This window comes from Globicephala melas, chromosome 3, assembly GCF_963455315.2.
Source record: "Globicephala melas chromosome 3, mGloMel1.2, whole genome shotgun sequence".
Taxonomy (NCBI): Eukaryota; Metazoa; Chordata; class Mammalia; order Artiodactyla; family Delphinidae; genus Globicephala; species Globicephala melas.
The window spans coordinates 166,989,247-167,006,431 of NC_083316.1; the positions used below are offsets into that span (position 1 = coordinate 166,989,247).

The following is a 17,185-nucleotide window of genomic DNA, read 5'->3' on the forward strand; positions in this document are numbered from 1 at the left end:
CCCATTCGTCTCTCCTGAGGAGGGGGTGTCCCCCCTGCTGTCTCATGTCTCATCTAATAGTCTTTCTGCAGAGGATGTCATCCAGAACAGACCCGACAGGCTGCCCTTTTCCCACCCATCAAATTAACAAGAACCCCGCAAACACACCCTCCTCTCTGCTGCAGGGACGCCACAGTGCTTGGAAGGGAAGCCAAGACGATGAGCCCTTTTCAATAGGCATGTCATATTAGGGGAAAGTGGAAAGCAAAACCCCCTCTACAGAAGCCAACAAAGGAAATAAACTTTGCAATGACTTTTAGTTGGGACTGCCATACCATATTGGAAGTCGTTTCCAGAGACTGTGGTCTAATGTTTGATTCTAAAATTACTGAGACATACAACAATTTACCTGTAATATAGTGAAGTCAGATGATGAAGTATCTAAATTGTTTATAGTTTCTTTGTCCTCTACCTGTAAAATAAATGGAGAATAAAATTTATTACATCAATAATAAGGTAACATAATGGTACATCCATACAGTGAAAACCTACAGCCATGAAAAGTCACTTAAGATGAAATTCTAAACACAGTGCAGGAATCAAAAAAGCATTATATTGGGATTCCACCTCAAATAAAAGAAATGTACATAAACATATACCTGCAGACAGACTAGGAGACCCACTAAAATGGTATCAGTTTGGGTTTCAAGATGCAAGCCAAACAAAGAAAAACAAAAGTCTAAGTTAAGCAAAAAAAAGCACAACTGGGCAGTACATGGGCTCTCCTGGTAGACTGGACCACCAGGTTTGGGGCTGTTCTTCCAGGAACACCATCTAGAATTATGCTGCAGAGTGGGTTCTTGGATTTCCATGGCCACCACAGCTTCCCGAACCTGGATGCTACTGCCATTGGGACTGCTGCTGCTAGGGAGGCTACTGCCCACATGGGAAGGGCTTCTCCGGGAACCCTGCCACTCAGCATCATCAACTTCCAAACTGAGTGTGGGGACAGGAGCATAGGACTGGCAAAGCCCAGGTGACCCAACACTGCCCCATCTGCAGGGCAAGAGTAACTGGTATGTTGAGCTTCTACTCTATGAGGTGGGCTCTGTCCATAAAGCAAGGGATTCCCCAAATATAGAAAGGGGGTTCATAAAATCATTGTTGTGTGACCTAACATAATTTAGATTGTTTGTTATAAAGCCCTGAATGTTGGTTTATTTTTTGGGGGGGGAGATAGTTTCAAAATATTTTATAACTAGCATGTATTGTTATTACCTTTACTTGACTAGGAAACTACCTTGCACCACTCCTTCCTTCCCCTGACACAGCCATCTCAAGACATTCTACACATGCTCACAAGAGCATGGGCACACATGCATGTGAAAGACTGTCTCTCCTTTCTCTGTCTCCATGATTAGTAGCACATTATTCTGTTCCCTGCCTTACTTTTGCTGCCATCTTGGAGATTATTCTAGTTCATATAAATAAGCTTAGTTCATTGAGATGGTATATAAAAGTAGTAACTGTATCACCGGAAGGAGTAATAAATGTTATAGTAACAGTAGCAATAACCTTACTGCCGCTTGCTATACAATAGGTGCTGCTCTAAGCTGGGGGTCAAGGGCCAGATAGTGAATATTTTAGGCTTTGTAGGCCAGACGGTCTCTGTCATGAGTATTCTACTCTGCTGTTGTATCCAGAAATCAGCCACAGACAATTGTCACAAATAGGTGTGGCTGTGTTCCAATAAATTTTTGGCCAGCTTGATGACTTTTGCTCTAAATTAGCAATAAGCATTCATCTATTTAGTCCTCCTCAAACCTACTATTTTTGCAAATGAGGCCCAGAAAGATTAAGTAAATTAGCCAAGGTCACACAGCAAGTTAAGTGGCAGACCTCTAGTCAATGCTGTTAACTCTTAAACAACTGCTTCCACTAAACCATGGTTACTTAACAATTACTGATAGACATTTAGGCGTTTCCAAGCTTTTGTTACTTAATATATTATTTTCTAATCACAGGGAATAAAACAGCCTTAAGGAAAAGCAGCCAATAAGGAAGGGTTTCACTGCTCTCGTGTTTCTGGTACTCCTTTTTAGGAAGCCAGTGAAGGAGACTCATCAACAGATGAATCAACTGCATACCCTATCTGTGTTAAAATGACCCAATCGTTTCTCACCCCCCCCCACCCCTTTCAAAGATGACAATCTGCTTCCTCTAAGGGTATTGAGGATCAGTTCCAAAAGAAAATGCAAACACATTCCAAGGAACAGCATGGGTGGACCAGCAGAGAACAGGGCTTCCTTCCCCTGGGAGTACTGGAGTACTCGGGAGACACTCCACAAAAGATCTGAGGAGGACTACGAAAACAAGGTGCCCCCTAGGACCAAGCCCTAGGATTTCCTACAAAGACGCCTCATGGCTTCTATTTTTCATTGCCTCTTCTGGCTACCCGAGAAACGTTCATCCTCACGGAAATGACACAATCCAGTAAATTTAACAGCACTGAGATAATGTGGTGTATGAGTTAAGTACATGGACTCTGGAATTAGACTGGTCTTAATTCTTATTCTCATATGACCTATATATTGTCTGGAGATATTTCTTTACCTTTTTACTCCCCAATTTCCCCAATTGGAAAATGGGCATAACAGCATCTATATATCACACTGTTGTTCAAAGGATTAAATGAAATAATGCCTAATGTCTGGCAGACAAAGTTCAATAAATAATGCCCACCATAACTGCATCTAACAAGAAAAAAAACCTAAGGCTTTAAAAACAACATCAAAGTCAGTGTTAAAGATTGACTAGGCGAGGGCTTCCCTGGTGGCGCAGAGGTTGAGAGTTCGCCTGCCAATGCAGGGGACACGGGTTCGTGGCCCGGTCTGGGAAGATCCCACATGCCGCGGAGCGGCTGGGCCTGGGAGCCATGGCTGCTGCGCCTGCGCATCCGGAGCCTGTGCTCTGCAACGGGAGAGGCCACAACAGTGAGAGGCCCGCATACGGCAAAAAAAAAAAAAAAAAAAAGATTGACTTAGGCGAGTACCAATTGGTTGACAGCAAAAGACCAACTTTGAACCTCTGTTTTGGTATTTTCAAGGCATCCCAGGTGTTACACCACAGACCAATCTCCTATAATAAACAGGAAGATCTACAATAGTATCCTCAAAAGGCTTAACACCACATGATACAAATGGAGAGCATATACTCGCGTTCCTCACGAGACACCATTTTTCAATGAAGCAAAGTGTTTTTTTCAGACTCATCTGATTTTTACATGTGAATGGATTAGCCACCATTCTACTCAACTGGCATTAAAAGAACTTAAGTCCAAATATAAAACTTATCAACTATTAAGCTATTTGAGGAATTGTTACGTTTAGGGTACACTGTAGAGACACTGCCGAGTTACCTACAGCATGTTCTTGAAGCGGCTCAGGAAGCTCCTTCATTTCTCCCTCGACCAGCTCTCTACTATCAGACAGGGACTCCGGGAGATTATCAGCATCGTCGTCGTCCACACAATCTGCAACACTTCCATTATCGATTTCTGCTTCATCCAACACACTGATATCCATCATGTCGATGTCCTGCAAGTTCTCCAAAGTGGTCTCAACATCCTCCTGTGACAAACAAAATACCACCATCAGATGACTGTCATGGGTCCACGCACGGAGCTGATTCACTGACAAGGCTGCACATACCTGTCCATCCCCAGAATTTTCCTCTAGCCCGTTATCTTCCACACCCTCTTCTTCTGGTTTGCGCCCTGGAGGAATAATTTACAGCATGAGATCATCGATATGCACTTTCCAGACGTGACAACTTGCACTTTTATAGGCCCTAAGCACTACAGAAATAAGACAACCTAAAACACCCGTGGCACTTCTCCATTTAGGAACACCATAATCCAGGCATGATAAGGCCATTCTGCATAAGGCAGCCCCTCTACTACCCCCAAGTAGAAGTGGTTCTGTTCTTATCAACTGGCTGTGGAAGTATGAGGAGCCTGAAATGGATTCTTAATAAGGTGGAGGTAGACTAGACCTTTTCCAGGCCTGCCCTTCTTGTTAAGTGGCTTTGGTTATGGGGAGAAGAGTATCTTATACAAATGTGCTGCTTTGGGGACTTCCCTAGCAGTCCAGTGGTTAGGATTCCGCACTTTCACTGCCCACGGCCTGGGTTCAATCCCTGGTTGGGGAACTAAGACCCCGCAAGCTGTGTGCTGTGGCAAAAAGAAAAAAAAAGAAAAAGAAAAAGAAAAAAAAGGGGCGGGGAGAGAAAAAGTGCTGCTTAAAAAAAATCTATCTATCTATTTACATGGCTGTGTTGGGTCTCAGTTGCAGCACGTGGGATCTTCGTTGCTGCGTGTAGGACCTTCGTTGCGGCATGCGGGATCTTTAGCTGCAGCAGGAGAACTCTTAGTGGCAGCATGTGGGATCTAGTTTCCTGAACAGGGATCGAACCCGGGCCGCCTGCATTGGGAGTGAGGAGTCTTAGCCACTGCACCACCAGGGAAGTCCCTGTGCTGCTTTTTAGTTAAAGAACGTGGAACACGTTTTCCCACAGAGACAATGACATAAAAGGAAAACATAAAAAAGCAAACAGAAAGTAAAAACCTTTCACAATTTTACCATCTAGAGTTAGCCCTCGAGCTATCATACAGTGGCATATATTGATAAGATATCCTCCCATACTGTGCTATGTATATACATGTACTTCGCTTTTAAAAATGGCACTGTACTGTCATTTTATAATCTTTTCACTTAATGTATTGTGAACATCTTTCTATACTTTCGTAGCATTATATGGAGACACCGTCGTTGAAGTAAGTAATACCTACGGATGGAGATTTAAGAAAATGCTTATAAAATGAACATTCTGGTAATTCTTTTTTTGCATCCAGGTAATTGTCGTATTAGGACATATTTCTATAAATGGCATAGTTGGGACAAAGAGTATGTACATTTTAAAGTCTTTTATTAAAAAGAAACACCCCACATATTATCGTGATACCCTAGAGGAAGAGTATTACAATCCATAGTTCCATCAACAGTGAATCAAAGTACCAATTTTTCTGGATCTTTATTAAAATCAGCTATTTCTTTACCCACGTCAACGTGCTAGGCAAAAAAGGAATACTTGTTTTAACCTGAATTTATCAGATCACTGCTTAGGTTGCATTTTTTGGTCAATCATTCGCACCTTTGTAAAAATTTCTCATTTATACCCTTTCCCCAATTAAAAAACCTCTGTTCCATTTCTCCTCATTTTTAATTTGCATGTCATAAACACAACACATTTTCTCCCAGCTCTTCACCAATCTTTTAGTTTTGTTTTTGGGTTCTGGGTAAATTTTACTTTCATGCAGCCAAAGCTATTAATCGGTTTTTATGTGTAAATGGTTTTTACCTTCATGTTTAGAAGCCCATCTCCACACCAAGACCACACAAATATTCACCTATATTTAGTTCTTTTCCGATTTCATTTTAACATTTGATTCTTTCAGTTTCCTGCTGAGTAAGACTATTTTACAAATGCCTCTTCCATCTGGAAACTGATTTCCCAACACCATTTACTAATCCTTCCCCCCCACTGATCTGAAATGTTGGTCTATGGAAAGAGGTGCTAATCAGCCACCTGTCCCTAGCTGCACAACCTCAGGAGGACTCACTCACTTCCTGCGACGACTATTTCCCCAAAGCAAAGATCAATTTCTTAAGACTACTAAGTATTTTTCAAGTAATATAAAAGAACTAGACATTAATTTGCCTATATTTAATGATTAATCTCGTAAGTGTATATAGAATCTGTGTGTGCGGGGAGCTCAACCCTAATCATTTATACCATCATTCAGACGTTAAAAAAACCTCTCTCAAGGGTGAGAATTTTCTTATAACATGTGTTACTTAATTCTTCCACATTCTAATTTCACTCATGTTCTCAGGAATATCTTATTTAGGAACACAGGGAATTGTGACACTAATACTAGAATGCAATACATTACGTGCAAGTAGCCTTGGTGGCTGACTGGGAACCCCAATACCATTTTATAATATTCCTATGGCAAAACATGCCTTGAGCTTCAAAAATGTCTGGAACTCAACCCAGTGGTCTTTGTAAATATGCCAGGAAGATACACTAGCAACGTTTCCACAGACTTACTGTATTTGATAAAGCTGGTTACCATTCTAGAACATGCACATTGGTTTTTGTCCAATTCCACTGAATTACTACTAGGAAAAAATCTAAGTAGACTACCACAAACTTGCCACCCTTTATACTGTCTTTCTCCCTTTCACAAGAAAGGCAGCGGGTTTTCATCTGGCAGACTCAGATCTCACAACCTACTGTTCTCCTGAGCAATAAGCACAGTTCCACTGCAGCTCAAATCCCTCCACAGGAGAACTCTCCCAGCTAAATGACCTGGCCAGAAATGTCAAGAGAATATGCAGTTCTAAGAACGTTTAGTCTTCAATATAGAAAGCACACCCCTACTGGGATGCTTATCAACAATCGCCTACTTTGGGGGGGAAGTAGGTTTGGGGAAAGATACCCTACTTTCCAAAGATGAAAAACAGCGTGTCTAAATGAATCCAAAATTAATGTGAATGAAAAATATTACTCTGGCAAAAACTAAAGCGACTGTTTTTGGTACTTAGGGAAAAGGTACCCCTCAAAGCCTTCTTCTGCAGAGTAAAACGCCTCCAATGTTCGCAGTCTCCAAACTACAGGCCTCGCTCAGTGCTTGTCTCTATAACCTGCTCCCAGCCCCCTCGCCTGGGATTCTGGTTTCTTCTCCCTGTTAAGCTTCTGCTTTGGCAATTACGTCCAACTCACCTGTTAGACCACCTCCCTGGACTTCTGCTGGGATATGCCCCCAGTATCCCGTGTGGCCTGCTGCATGTGGAAAGGCCAATATTTTTAAAAATTTGCTTGACTACATAAAGACATCCACACAATTACACAAATACACTCATTAAAAGATTCACACCATTGGGATGTCCTTGGTGGCACAGCGGTTAAGAACCCGCCTGCCAATGCAGGGGATATGGGTTCGAGCCCTGGTCTGGGAAGATCCCACATGCCACGGAGCAGCCAAGCCCGTGCGCCACAACTACTTAGCCTGCGTGCTACAACTACTGAAGCCTGTGTGCCCAGAGCCTGCGCTCTGAAACAAGAGAAGCCACTGCAATGTGAAGGCTGTGCACCACAACGAAGAGTAACCCCTGCTCAACGCAACTAGAGAAAGCCCGTGCGCAGCAACGAAGACCCAACGCAGCAAAAAATAAATAAAATAAATAAATTCACACCATTTATTAATAAAAGACCCACCCTCATAAATACATGAAAAAAACTAGTCTCCCTTCTCCCCATTGCACTTCTAAGAGGTAACCATTGTTACCAGCTTGGTGGTCCTTCAAAACATTTTCTTGGGGATTTACACACATATATCATTCAAATGGAAATAAACTTGTTATGTAATGGAATCATATTGTATATACATTCTGTAACTTGCTTTTGTTACTCAATAAAGGCCTTGGAATAGTTTCTTGTGCTATATATTGACTCACTTCCATCTTTTATTCCATATTATGGAGTTCCTTGGTTTAGTTAACCTCCCAAAGCAGCTTTATTAATTTACCATCTCCAATAACTACCCATTTCCTCACACCCTTGCCAATGTGGGATATTGAGAATTGTGTAAATTTTTACCAGTGTAACAGGCAAAAATGATATCTCATTATTTTTATTTGCTTTCCTTCAGTTACCAGCAAGGGAATTTTTTTCCCTTGTATATAGGCCTTGTTTGTTTCTTTCATCTGTGAACTGCCTATTCATAATCTCTGTTGTTCTTTGTCAACTGGATTGTCTATTTTATTAATTTGTAGGAATATTTAATGCTTTCTGGATGCTTACATGCTGTAATATTTTCTCCCAGTTGTTGTATCTTACTTATGGTATCTTTTATTAAGAGAGGCTTAAAATTTTCAAGTAGCCAAATTTATTCTTTATAGTTTCTGTTTTTTAAGTCTCATTTCAGGCCTTCCTTACCACTATATTACAAAAATACTATTCTAGTTGGAATTTCTATTTTGCATAGAAGAAGGTTAATAGAGATTTTCCCTACCACCAGATAGCCAACTGTTCCAACATTGTTTACTGAAAAATCCTTAGTGCTTCCTTTATAATGAGCAAATCCTTAAACTCCCCACTCTGTTTCAATATCTTACCGTTAAAATGAGAGCAAGTATGCAACACTGTTTTTCAATTTTAGCTATTCTTGTGTATTTTCTTTTTGATTAATTTTAGAACAGACAAATCTCAAAGTTTCTTTTAGGTTACTTTGGGGGGAATTGAGAACTTTATATCAAGTCACCACATCTAGGAAAACCTTCTCAAAATTAGTCATGTCACGCTACTAGAATATTTCCTTTTAGCTTTACTTACTATTTAAGAACAGTATATCTATTTTTAATGGCTTCTGGCAATAACTTGCTTAAGTCTTTGACTTGTGGATGATCTATCAATGCCACCTCAAAAACGCAAGAGAATCAAGTGATGAACAATTATAACTAGCTAGTGAGTTTTTCAGGTGCACTGTTCATATTAGCCAGAGCTTTATTTTTTTGTGGCCACGTTGTTCAGCTTGCGGGATCTTAGTCCCCCGACCAGGGATCGAACCCCAGCCCTTGGCAGTGAGAGCGCAGAGTCCTAACCACTGGACCGCCAGGGAATTCCCATATTTTTTTCTCATTTCTTAAGCTGTCATTGGCTTATTTCAGATTGCTTTACCATTATTTAATTTCATGAGGCACACTGAGACCAGAAGACCTTACAGACCCAGCACTGGCCAAGGAGTTGACATCCCAGTAGCAAAGAGTACAACAGCACGCTCCACAAAAAGGAAGGAGGGCACCTGGAAGAAATGCCTGATTCCCAGTGTGGGGCAGGGAAAGCAACAGACACTGGAACACTGTCTTGTGCCAGAAAGTAAGTGTTCAAAGAATGAAGTGATCATGTCAAAAAGACACAGGAGCCAGCCTGAAGGACTCTCATTGGGACAATCTGAACATCAAAATAATAATCATAAAGGCTTACTTATCACCTACTGAATAAAATAGGAATCTCTAAGTTCACACTGATAAGTGGGGGAGAAGGGCAAGCTACCTCTTATGGCAGAAAACCAACTACCAAAGATGGAATGATAAATTTAGAAAATCACCACTGGACGAGACTCAGTGAATGCTGACACTAGTGGAGGGTGAAACGGATATTTATAAGTCACAAAGTATGTTCCCCATAGATACAATTACAAAGAGTAAAACAGTTAACTTTCCAGTGGAGAAACCCAACCAATACCACCTCAAGTCACTTACACAAATGGTCAGGATGTGCCTCTAAGGAGGTTAACTGAGAAAAATAACACTTCCGGTGGTATTTCTGACAAAAGTGTATAATTTGAACCTAATCACGAGGGGAAAAAGAACAAAACAAAACAAACCAAAAAAACCTAAATTGAAAAACAGGCTTCAAAATAAGTGGTCTATGCTCTTCAAAAAATGGTAATGTCACAAATACAAAGTAAGTCTTAGGAACTGTTGCAGATTAAAGGAAACTAAAAAGACGTGACAACTGAAGGCTATGAAAAGACCCGATTTTTTCTTCTTTTGAGTTATGAAGAACATTACTGGAACAAATGGCTAAATCTAAATAAGGTCTAAGCTTAGATTACAGTATATTAACATTAATTTCTTGATTTTGGTAATTACGTATGATCACGTAATGTCCCTGCTTTTAGAAAATACTGCGGTCTCTAGGGGCAAAGGGGCACATACATGCAACTTATTCTCAAACAGTTCAGGGGGAAAAAAATATATATATATTACATTTATTTTATCTCTCTCTTTCTTTCTCTTTCTCTCTTTCTTTCTCTCTCTCCCTCTCCACCCCCCTTTCTTTCTTTCTCTCTCCCCGCTCCTGACCTGTCCTGAGAAAGAAAAGGATAAAACAAATGTAATAAAATGCTAACATTTGGGGAATCTGGATGAGGATATATGAGAATTCCTTGTATTATTCTTGCATCTTTTCTAAGTATGAAATTATGTCTCCTAAAAAAAAGATACGTTGTACATTCATTTTCAAATTTTTGTGTGGATCTATGCTTTCATTTATTTTGGCTAAAGAAACAGGAGTGGAATAATTGGGTTGTATTTTAGTTGAAGTTTCAATTTTGTAAGTATGTGCCAATTTTTTCCCCCAAATAGCATCATTTTACATACTCTACAGCAGTGTATGGGAGTTTGTTTTTCTATATCTTTGCTATTTTAATAGTTGTTTTCTAGCATTTCTAGTCATTTTAATTTTATTTTCTTTGATAGCTAATGACAAGCATTTTTTGATGTGGTCACTGGCCATTTATTTATATTCTCTTGTGAAGTATCTGTTCAAAATTTTGTCAATTATTAAAATGCATTTGATGGTTATTCTAAAAAAAAGAAAGAAATTATATCAAAAGAAACAAAGACAACCCAGCAACACAGAATCAGGCAACAGCTTAAAAAGCAAAGATGCTGACTTTGCTTTTCTAGTTAAATTATTTTGCTGATAATTATTTTAAAAGATTCTGCTAAACAAAGTTTTGGTGTGAAACTACTTTGGAGGGATGCTGAGATTACTTGAGGTGTGCTTTCTAGGATTCTGATTAAAATAATCAGATTTCAAACCATTTTGAGTTTGTTCAAACAGGGGAGATGAAAAAACTATTTTCAGTTAAAATCATGATAAAATCTAATAAAATAGTCGTAAATAATTCAGAACTTATAGACTTGCCCTATTAAATATCAATATGTACTGTAAAACTCCAGAATAGAATCACACCAAGCATAAGAAACCAGACACAAAAGAGTTTGTATTGGGAATTCCCTGGCAGTCCAGTGGTTAGGACTCCATGGTCTCACTGCTGAGGGCCCGGGTTCAATCCCTGGTCAGGGAACTAAGACCCCACAAGCCGTGCGGTGCTGCCAACAAAATAAAAAAATTTGTATTAAATGGGTCTATTTCACTTGAAGCTCTAGAACAGGCAAAACTAATCTATGGTCAAAGTAATCACATATTCTCCCCCCCTTCGAGGGACAGGCAGGGACTATAACTGGGCAAGGGCACGAGGAGTCTGATAGGAATGTTCCATATTTTGATCCCTCATTATCTCACATCATATGCAAAAATAAACTCCAAATGAACTCAAAATAAAACCATAAATACCACTCCAAAATGCGGAATGATTTAAAAAATAATAATTTTAAAGCAAAGGACAGCCTTTTAAAATACAACATAAAATCTAGAACCCGTATAAAATGACTGCGTTGCCTGTGTTAAAGATTGAAACTTTAAAGACCAAAACACCACAAACTAGTTAAGTCAAATGAGAGACAGGGAAAAAGCAACTGTGACATTTTACAGAGAGAGAGCCCTCAAGAGTCAATAAGACCAACAACCCAGCAGAAAAACGGGCAAAGGGCATGAAAAGGCAATTCAGAAAATACAGATGGCCAATCATCAGAAACTGTCTAATCTGTGAAGAAATGTAAATGGAAACTTTACCTGTGGAGAAATTCAAATAAATACAATGAAATACTTTTCTTCTATATATAAGACAACATTAAAAAAAAGATAATATTCAGCATTGAGAATTTAAAGAAATTGGCACCCTCTCCCACCCCCTATGCTGCCAGATATTAACCAGTACAGCCTGTTGGAGAGCTATTTGTTAGTAGCTATTTTTAAAATAAAATGCACATATCTTTTGACCCCGGAATTCTACTTCCAATAAGTTAACAAAAACATATTCCTTCAGCAGAGATAGCTCTGGTTCACGGCTGTGCTGAAAACTGGAACAAACCCCACCGTCTAGTAATAAGACTGACGAGCTCAACTGTGGTACAATCATATGAAGGACTACTCAGCTGTTAAAAGAATGAGTTTTTTTTATTTTCAGCACTATCGAAAAATGTCCTCAACATGCTAAATGAAAAAAAACAAATTAGAGGATATGGTGTGTAGTAGAACCAATTTTTTTAAAGGAAAGACAAAGGCACACAGGTGTGTGTGCATCTTTCTGCATTTTTAGATGACTGCAGACACATAGGTAAGTCTGGGAAAATATGCCCACACTTTTAATAACGGGTTGCCTCCTGAATGGAAAGGAATTTCAACACTTTACTTAATGCATATTTGTATTTCCAAAGACCTTAACACAAGCATTTCTTCTTCTGTTAAAAAGAAAAAGAAAGCAAAAAGGATATCCACAGGCTCTACTTTTTCCCAGTCTATAACTGTCTTTCTCTGTTGATTTTTCAGCACTCTTTGCCTTGGCAAAAACACTGACTTGGGCAAAACCAAAAATGCTCGATGAACTGTGGACCACAGAGGTGACTTCATTCCAAAGTGAGGTCACTGACTGCTGTTCTCCCAGAGCTTATATACCCCAGAGCATGGTTGATATTGGTGCCAGACATTTCACACCCAATTCTTCACCACTGACCAGGTAAAAATATTTTGTTTTGTTTTGGGGCCTGAGCAATAAAACCTCCAATTACCAAGAGAACTTTCAGGACAGCCCAAATGTCCAGTTTTAGCTAATTCTTTCTTAAAACAGTAGTTGAATGTCACTGAATTCCATTAGTAACTCAATGAATAAATACTAAGCAGGAAGAAAGACAAGGAAGACGCAGCCCCTGTCCTCAACAACCTGATTGTGACACAAGGCAGAATGAAACGTAAGCATTAAAACTCAGGCCATGGCATCACAGAGGACCTAAGGAGAGAAGACCTGCTGTTGGTGGGATCAGAAGTTGTCTCTTGATGAACTAGGAATTGAATGCAGACAAATGGGGAAGAGGAGTGGGTAGAACATATAAGCTAAGGCCCAGAGAGCCAAGAGAGTAAACCACATGTTTGGGACCTGATTAAAGGTATATGTAACAGAGGAAGGTGGTGTGGGAGGAAGCAGGGAAGGGAAGATTTGGGGCAGATGGTGAAGGTCATTAATGCCACGTGGAATCTGGCTTTTATGCAGTATGCAGTTTTCGAAAGCAATGTCTGTAAAAGTGACAACTCTGTTTTGGCCAGGCAGTATTTAAAAGGGAAGTTATTTTGCACAAGTCAGGTCAATAGGAGACTCAAGTAATTCTAAACACTCTCTACTTAAAGAAGGTTAAGAGTCTGGATAAGCAACGGCTGCTGAGAAACCTACAGAGGAAAATAAGTAGAGGTGTAAGTACCTCTTCCATCCTCTGAATTCCCAAGAACCATGGAAACAAAAATACAGTGGAGGGATCTTGAAAGAAAATGCAAACCTTCATTCAAGGTCCTTCTGATTCACAGGGCAGTCCACAAGCACATTAGCAAAAGAAGTCAGTTTTGAAAAACGTTCCTAACATTAGCTATGCTTATAAAATCCTCCATACCTTTGCTGGATCTCTTTGATGTCTTCTTATTTCCTTCAGAGGTAATTTCAATTTCATCAGGATTACCCCCCTCATCTTCAATTGCCTAGAGAGAAGGTAAAAAAAGTTCACCCAAAAAGTTCACCCAGCACACAGATTTGACTTTCACAGAAGCTTCAGGGTGCTGATCTGGAAAGGGCCTCTCCCCACCTGTTCATTCGTTCTTTCTTTTTCTACCAACGTAGAAAAAGCTCTACCAATGTAGAGCAAGCAAGGGCTCTGGATTTAGACGGATTCTACCAGATCTTAGCTGTGTGGTCTCAGGCAGGCTTATTTAATCCCTGTGAGTTTATTTTTTACTCTGGAACATGGGGCTAATAAATGTTCTTACCCAGGAAAGCTGTCATGAGAATTCGTATTATCCTTGTAAAGCAAGCACTCACCAAACATTAGGGTTATTTTTAACATTATCACCAAAATCTGACTGATCCTATTCCTGGGCCCAAAAAAACTCAAAAAAGGAAAAGGCACACTCTCTAGTTACCTATGACTTCACTCAACAATGGGCTGTTCGACCCTCCCTGATCCCCTCTCCACGCCACACCTGTACTAGGCACCCTCTGTACAGAATACTAACACTCACTGCCTGAGTTCCTGCTGTGTGTGGCACGGTATGGGATGTGACACGTACTACCACATCCCTTCACAATCATCTCTGACTGACTCCAGAGGCCTTGCCGTCAACCACTAGGGGGCCTGCTTCATCGGATACAGAATTATAAGGATCTCTTGGCAAGTCCCGCCTCCCCATCCCAAGAGCCTGTCCTTCACTTGAGCAGCCCCCACTTATGCTCTGCACTGTGCCAGGCACCAAGGAGGCACTCAGGAGAAAAAACAACAACAACAAAACAAACAGGACTGAGCGTGTCAATGCTGATATCCATAGACACTGGGCTTCACAGTTAGGTTTTACTGAAAACCCTGTTTTTATTGGACTCTCAAACTCTGTTTAAACCCATTTCAAATGTTGTTTTATTTGTAAACAGTTTCAGAAGTCTCGAAGATTATGAGGAGTTTCCTAGCTTGGAAAAGTCTAAATTCAGAATGCAGCGTGGAGGCTCCACATCTAACCTGTACCAGGAACAAAGAAACCTCTCCCTTCTCTCTGAAGCCAGAACCAGAAGGAAGAATTGGAGTTATGCCCTGGCATCAAGGAATGCACAAACATAAAGTCTTTCACTCTCTTCCTGGAGACAGAAGATTCTGGAACATCACCAGGAGAATCCAAAAACTACCCCAGACAGAAGGTGTACCAGTTTGCCCCTCAGTGTGTCTCCTCTAGGTGTAGTGTTCACAGGGTCATCCCTAGGGGGGACCGTAGGCTACGAGTCATCCTTACAGACCTTGCCAAATTACACTTTGTGTTTTGCTTCCACCTTTCCCTCCTTTGCCCTTCCTAAAAAAAAAAAAAACTAGATAACGGAAGTACAAGAGAAGAACATCAGTACTTCCAGACTTGCTTGGGCAGGGTAGCAGATGGGTATATATGCTAATGGTATTTATGTATTTTGAGCACATCGCTAAGAAACTGAAAAGAAGGAAGAAGGGATGGGTTTGTCCCCTCAGAGACGTTAGTGATGGAAGATCACACCAGTCTCAACCCCCGCCTGACGGGAAGGTTCAATACCATCCTATCAGCATTGCAGGCTTGTGGACTATCTGGGGGAATAAAGGCTAAAGCCCCGCAATTTGACTTTGTTGATAGGAGGCCTTGTGGCTACTAACAACATGGATCACATGTCCCCGGGTGCCAACCCTCACCCTCCTTGCATCTTCTCCAGGTAAACATCTCAGTGGATGAACCGCCTGCCCCGTCTGGGTCAAGGAAGTTAGTAACCATAGTGAAAGAAAACAGACTCAAGTTAGAAAGGCCCAACTGACTCGGAACAAATAACTCACTACTCTCAAGCCTGAGTTTCCTCATCCAGGTAATAGGAAATAATCCTTACTTCCTCTAAACAGCAATTAATAAGTAAAATTCTGATCCTCTGTTGTTAGGGAGGCCGGAGAGTAGAATGAGTGACAAAGCGCACTGTCTCGGGGCTGGGGGATAGATAACAAGGCTTAGCGAGTACACAGGAGAAGTCCCCATACAAGAGTCGCTAGGCGGCAAAAAGAAAGAAGCCACCAGGACAAGGCAAGCACAGGGGAAGCAGAAGGGCACAAACACTTACTTAACTCCCTGCTCTTCGCAGAACCCTCGAGGTAGGGGGTTAAAACCCCCTGTTTGCAAATACCAAGCGGTGGCACAGAGAAAAAAGTGAAACGTGACAGCGATCGCACCTCGAGTGTTTACATGCGCTGGGCAACACGCCAAGCCCGTTTCATGCCATTTTACTTAATCCTAACGCGAAAACACTATTATTTTCTTCTACTGGACACAAGGAGAAATAGGCCCAGAAGGGATTAAATGTCTTCCACGCTCAAGATCATGCAGATCTGACGGAGCCTTTAGAACCTCCCCAAGTCTGTTTCATTTCTGGTGGTTATTACAAATAGCACTTTTCCCTCCAGGCTAAATCCCCAAGCCCGTACTGGCAAATCCCTAAGCCGTTTCCCCATTCCCCCCCGCCCTTTGAGTATTCCCTCGATATGATTACTTTAAAAATTAATCTCCTATTCAAGGGTTCTGGGCCCTAACGGATCAAGAAGCATCTCTCTTCCCAGAGGACGCCCCCGCGGCCGACACGGGCTCAGAAAATCGGCCGGCCTCGGTTCAAATCCCGACCTCCTCACCCCGGCCGAGTGACCTTGGCCGAGTCCCCTAACGCCGCGGAGGAAGCGAGAATTTCAGGGTTCCGCGACCACTTTCAGAGACCGGAATGCAACCAGCCGAAGAAAGCCCTTGAAAAGCAGGAGCTGATGCGGATAACACAAGCACTCGGCCGATGTACCCGTCACCCCCAACCTCCCCCGTTCGCGTCGAGATTTTCTTTTTCTTGTTCTCGCCCCGATGCGGCGCTGGGCCCGGCGGGGCTCGAAGCTCCCGCCGGGGCCTGGGAGGAGCCGGGAGAAGCCCGGGGCGCCAGGCCCGGCGCAGGCCGCAAACGGGGCCGGGGGCGGACCCCGACGCCAGAAGGCCCCCGTCGCGGCCGCGAGGGTCCCCCGACCCACCTCCTGCCCACCCTCAGAGCCCTGGCTCTACCTTTTTAAGCCGCTCCATCAAAACGCTCTTGTTGCCGCTCGAGTCCAGGTTCCGTTTCCTCAGCTCCGCCCGCAGATCGATCACCCTCAAGTCGCTGAGGCGCCGCGTCCCGGTCTCCGACGAGGCGGAGCTCAGAGCCGCTGCGCCCGCCGCACCCGAATCGCCTAGGCCTGACAGAGTCTCCGCCATTCCAGGGACCCTGGCTCCGCCGCCCACTTCACAGAAAACCGGGCCGGATTTATCTCGGCTCCCAGCACAAAATGGCGCCGCTTGCGAAGAAACCGCTCCAGCCGCCCCGGCGCGCCTCGCTTCTGCGCAGGCGTACACGGCGTGGGTTCGACGCTCCCGGTCGCGTCTGCCCATGCGTGGTGAGAGCCTTGGGCGGGAGGGAGCGGTGTGTGTGGTGAGGGGGGATACGCGCAGGCGCGTGTCGTCTCGCCGGCCTCCCGCCGCGAACTGCCTGGACACATGCGTACTGCGGTTACGGCGCCTGCGCGTTGTGGCTGGACACGTGCGGTTGGTTGGCGCGCGAGCCCGCTTGCTGCTA

General features: G+C 42.4%; 1 protein-coding gene across 2 annotated transcripts in view; it reads right to left on the minus strand.

Moving 5' to 3' along the window:
• Positions 1–16,955, minus strand: part of SAFB (scaffold attachment factor B) — a 34,357-nt gene extending 17,402 nt beyond the window's left edge. For both annotated transcript variants that reach the window (XM_060297303.1, XM_060297302.1), the window contains exons 1-5: positions 16,639–16,955; positions 13,455–13,539; positions 3,690–3,754; positions 3,398–3,608; positions 389–447 (exon numbers count right to left, since the gene is read on the minus strand). In XM_060297303.1, coding sequence (XP_060153286.1) covers positions 389–447; positions 3,398–3,608; positions 3,690–3,754; positions 13,455–13,539; positions 16,639–16,827 — 609 coding nt within the window. In that variant the 5' untranslated portion in view covers positions 16,828–16,955. The remainder of the gene's footprint in view (positions 1–388; positions 448–3,397; positions 3,609–3,689; positions 3,755–13,454; positions 13,540–16,638) is intronic.
• Between the last annotated feature and the right edge of the window lie 230 nt (positions 16,956–17,185).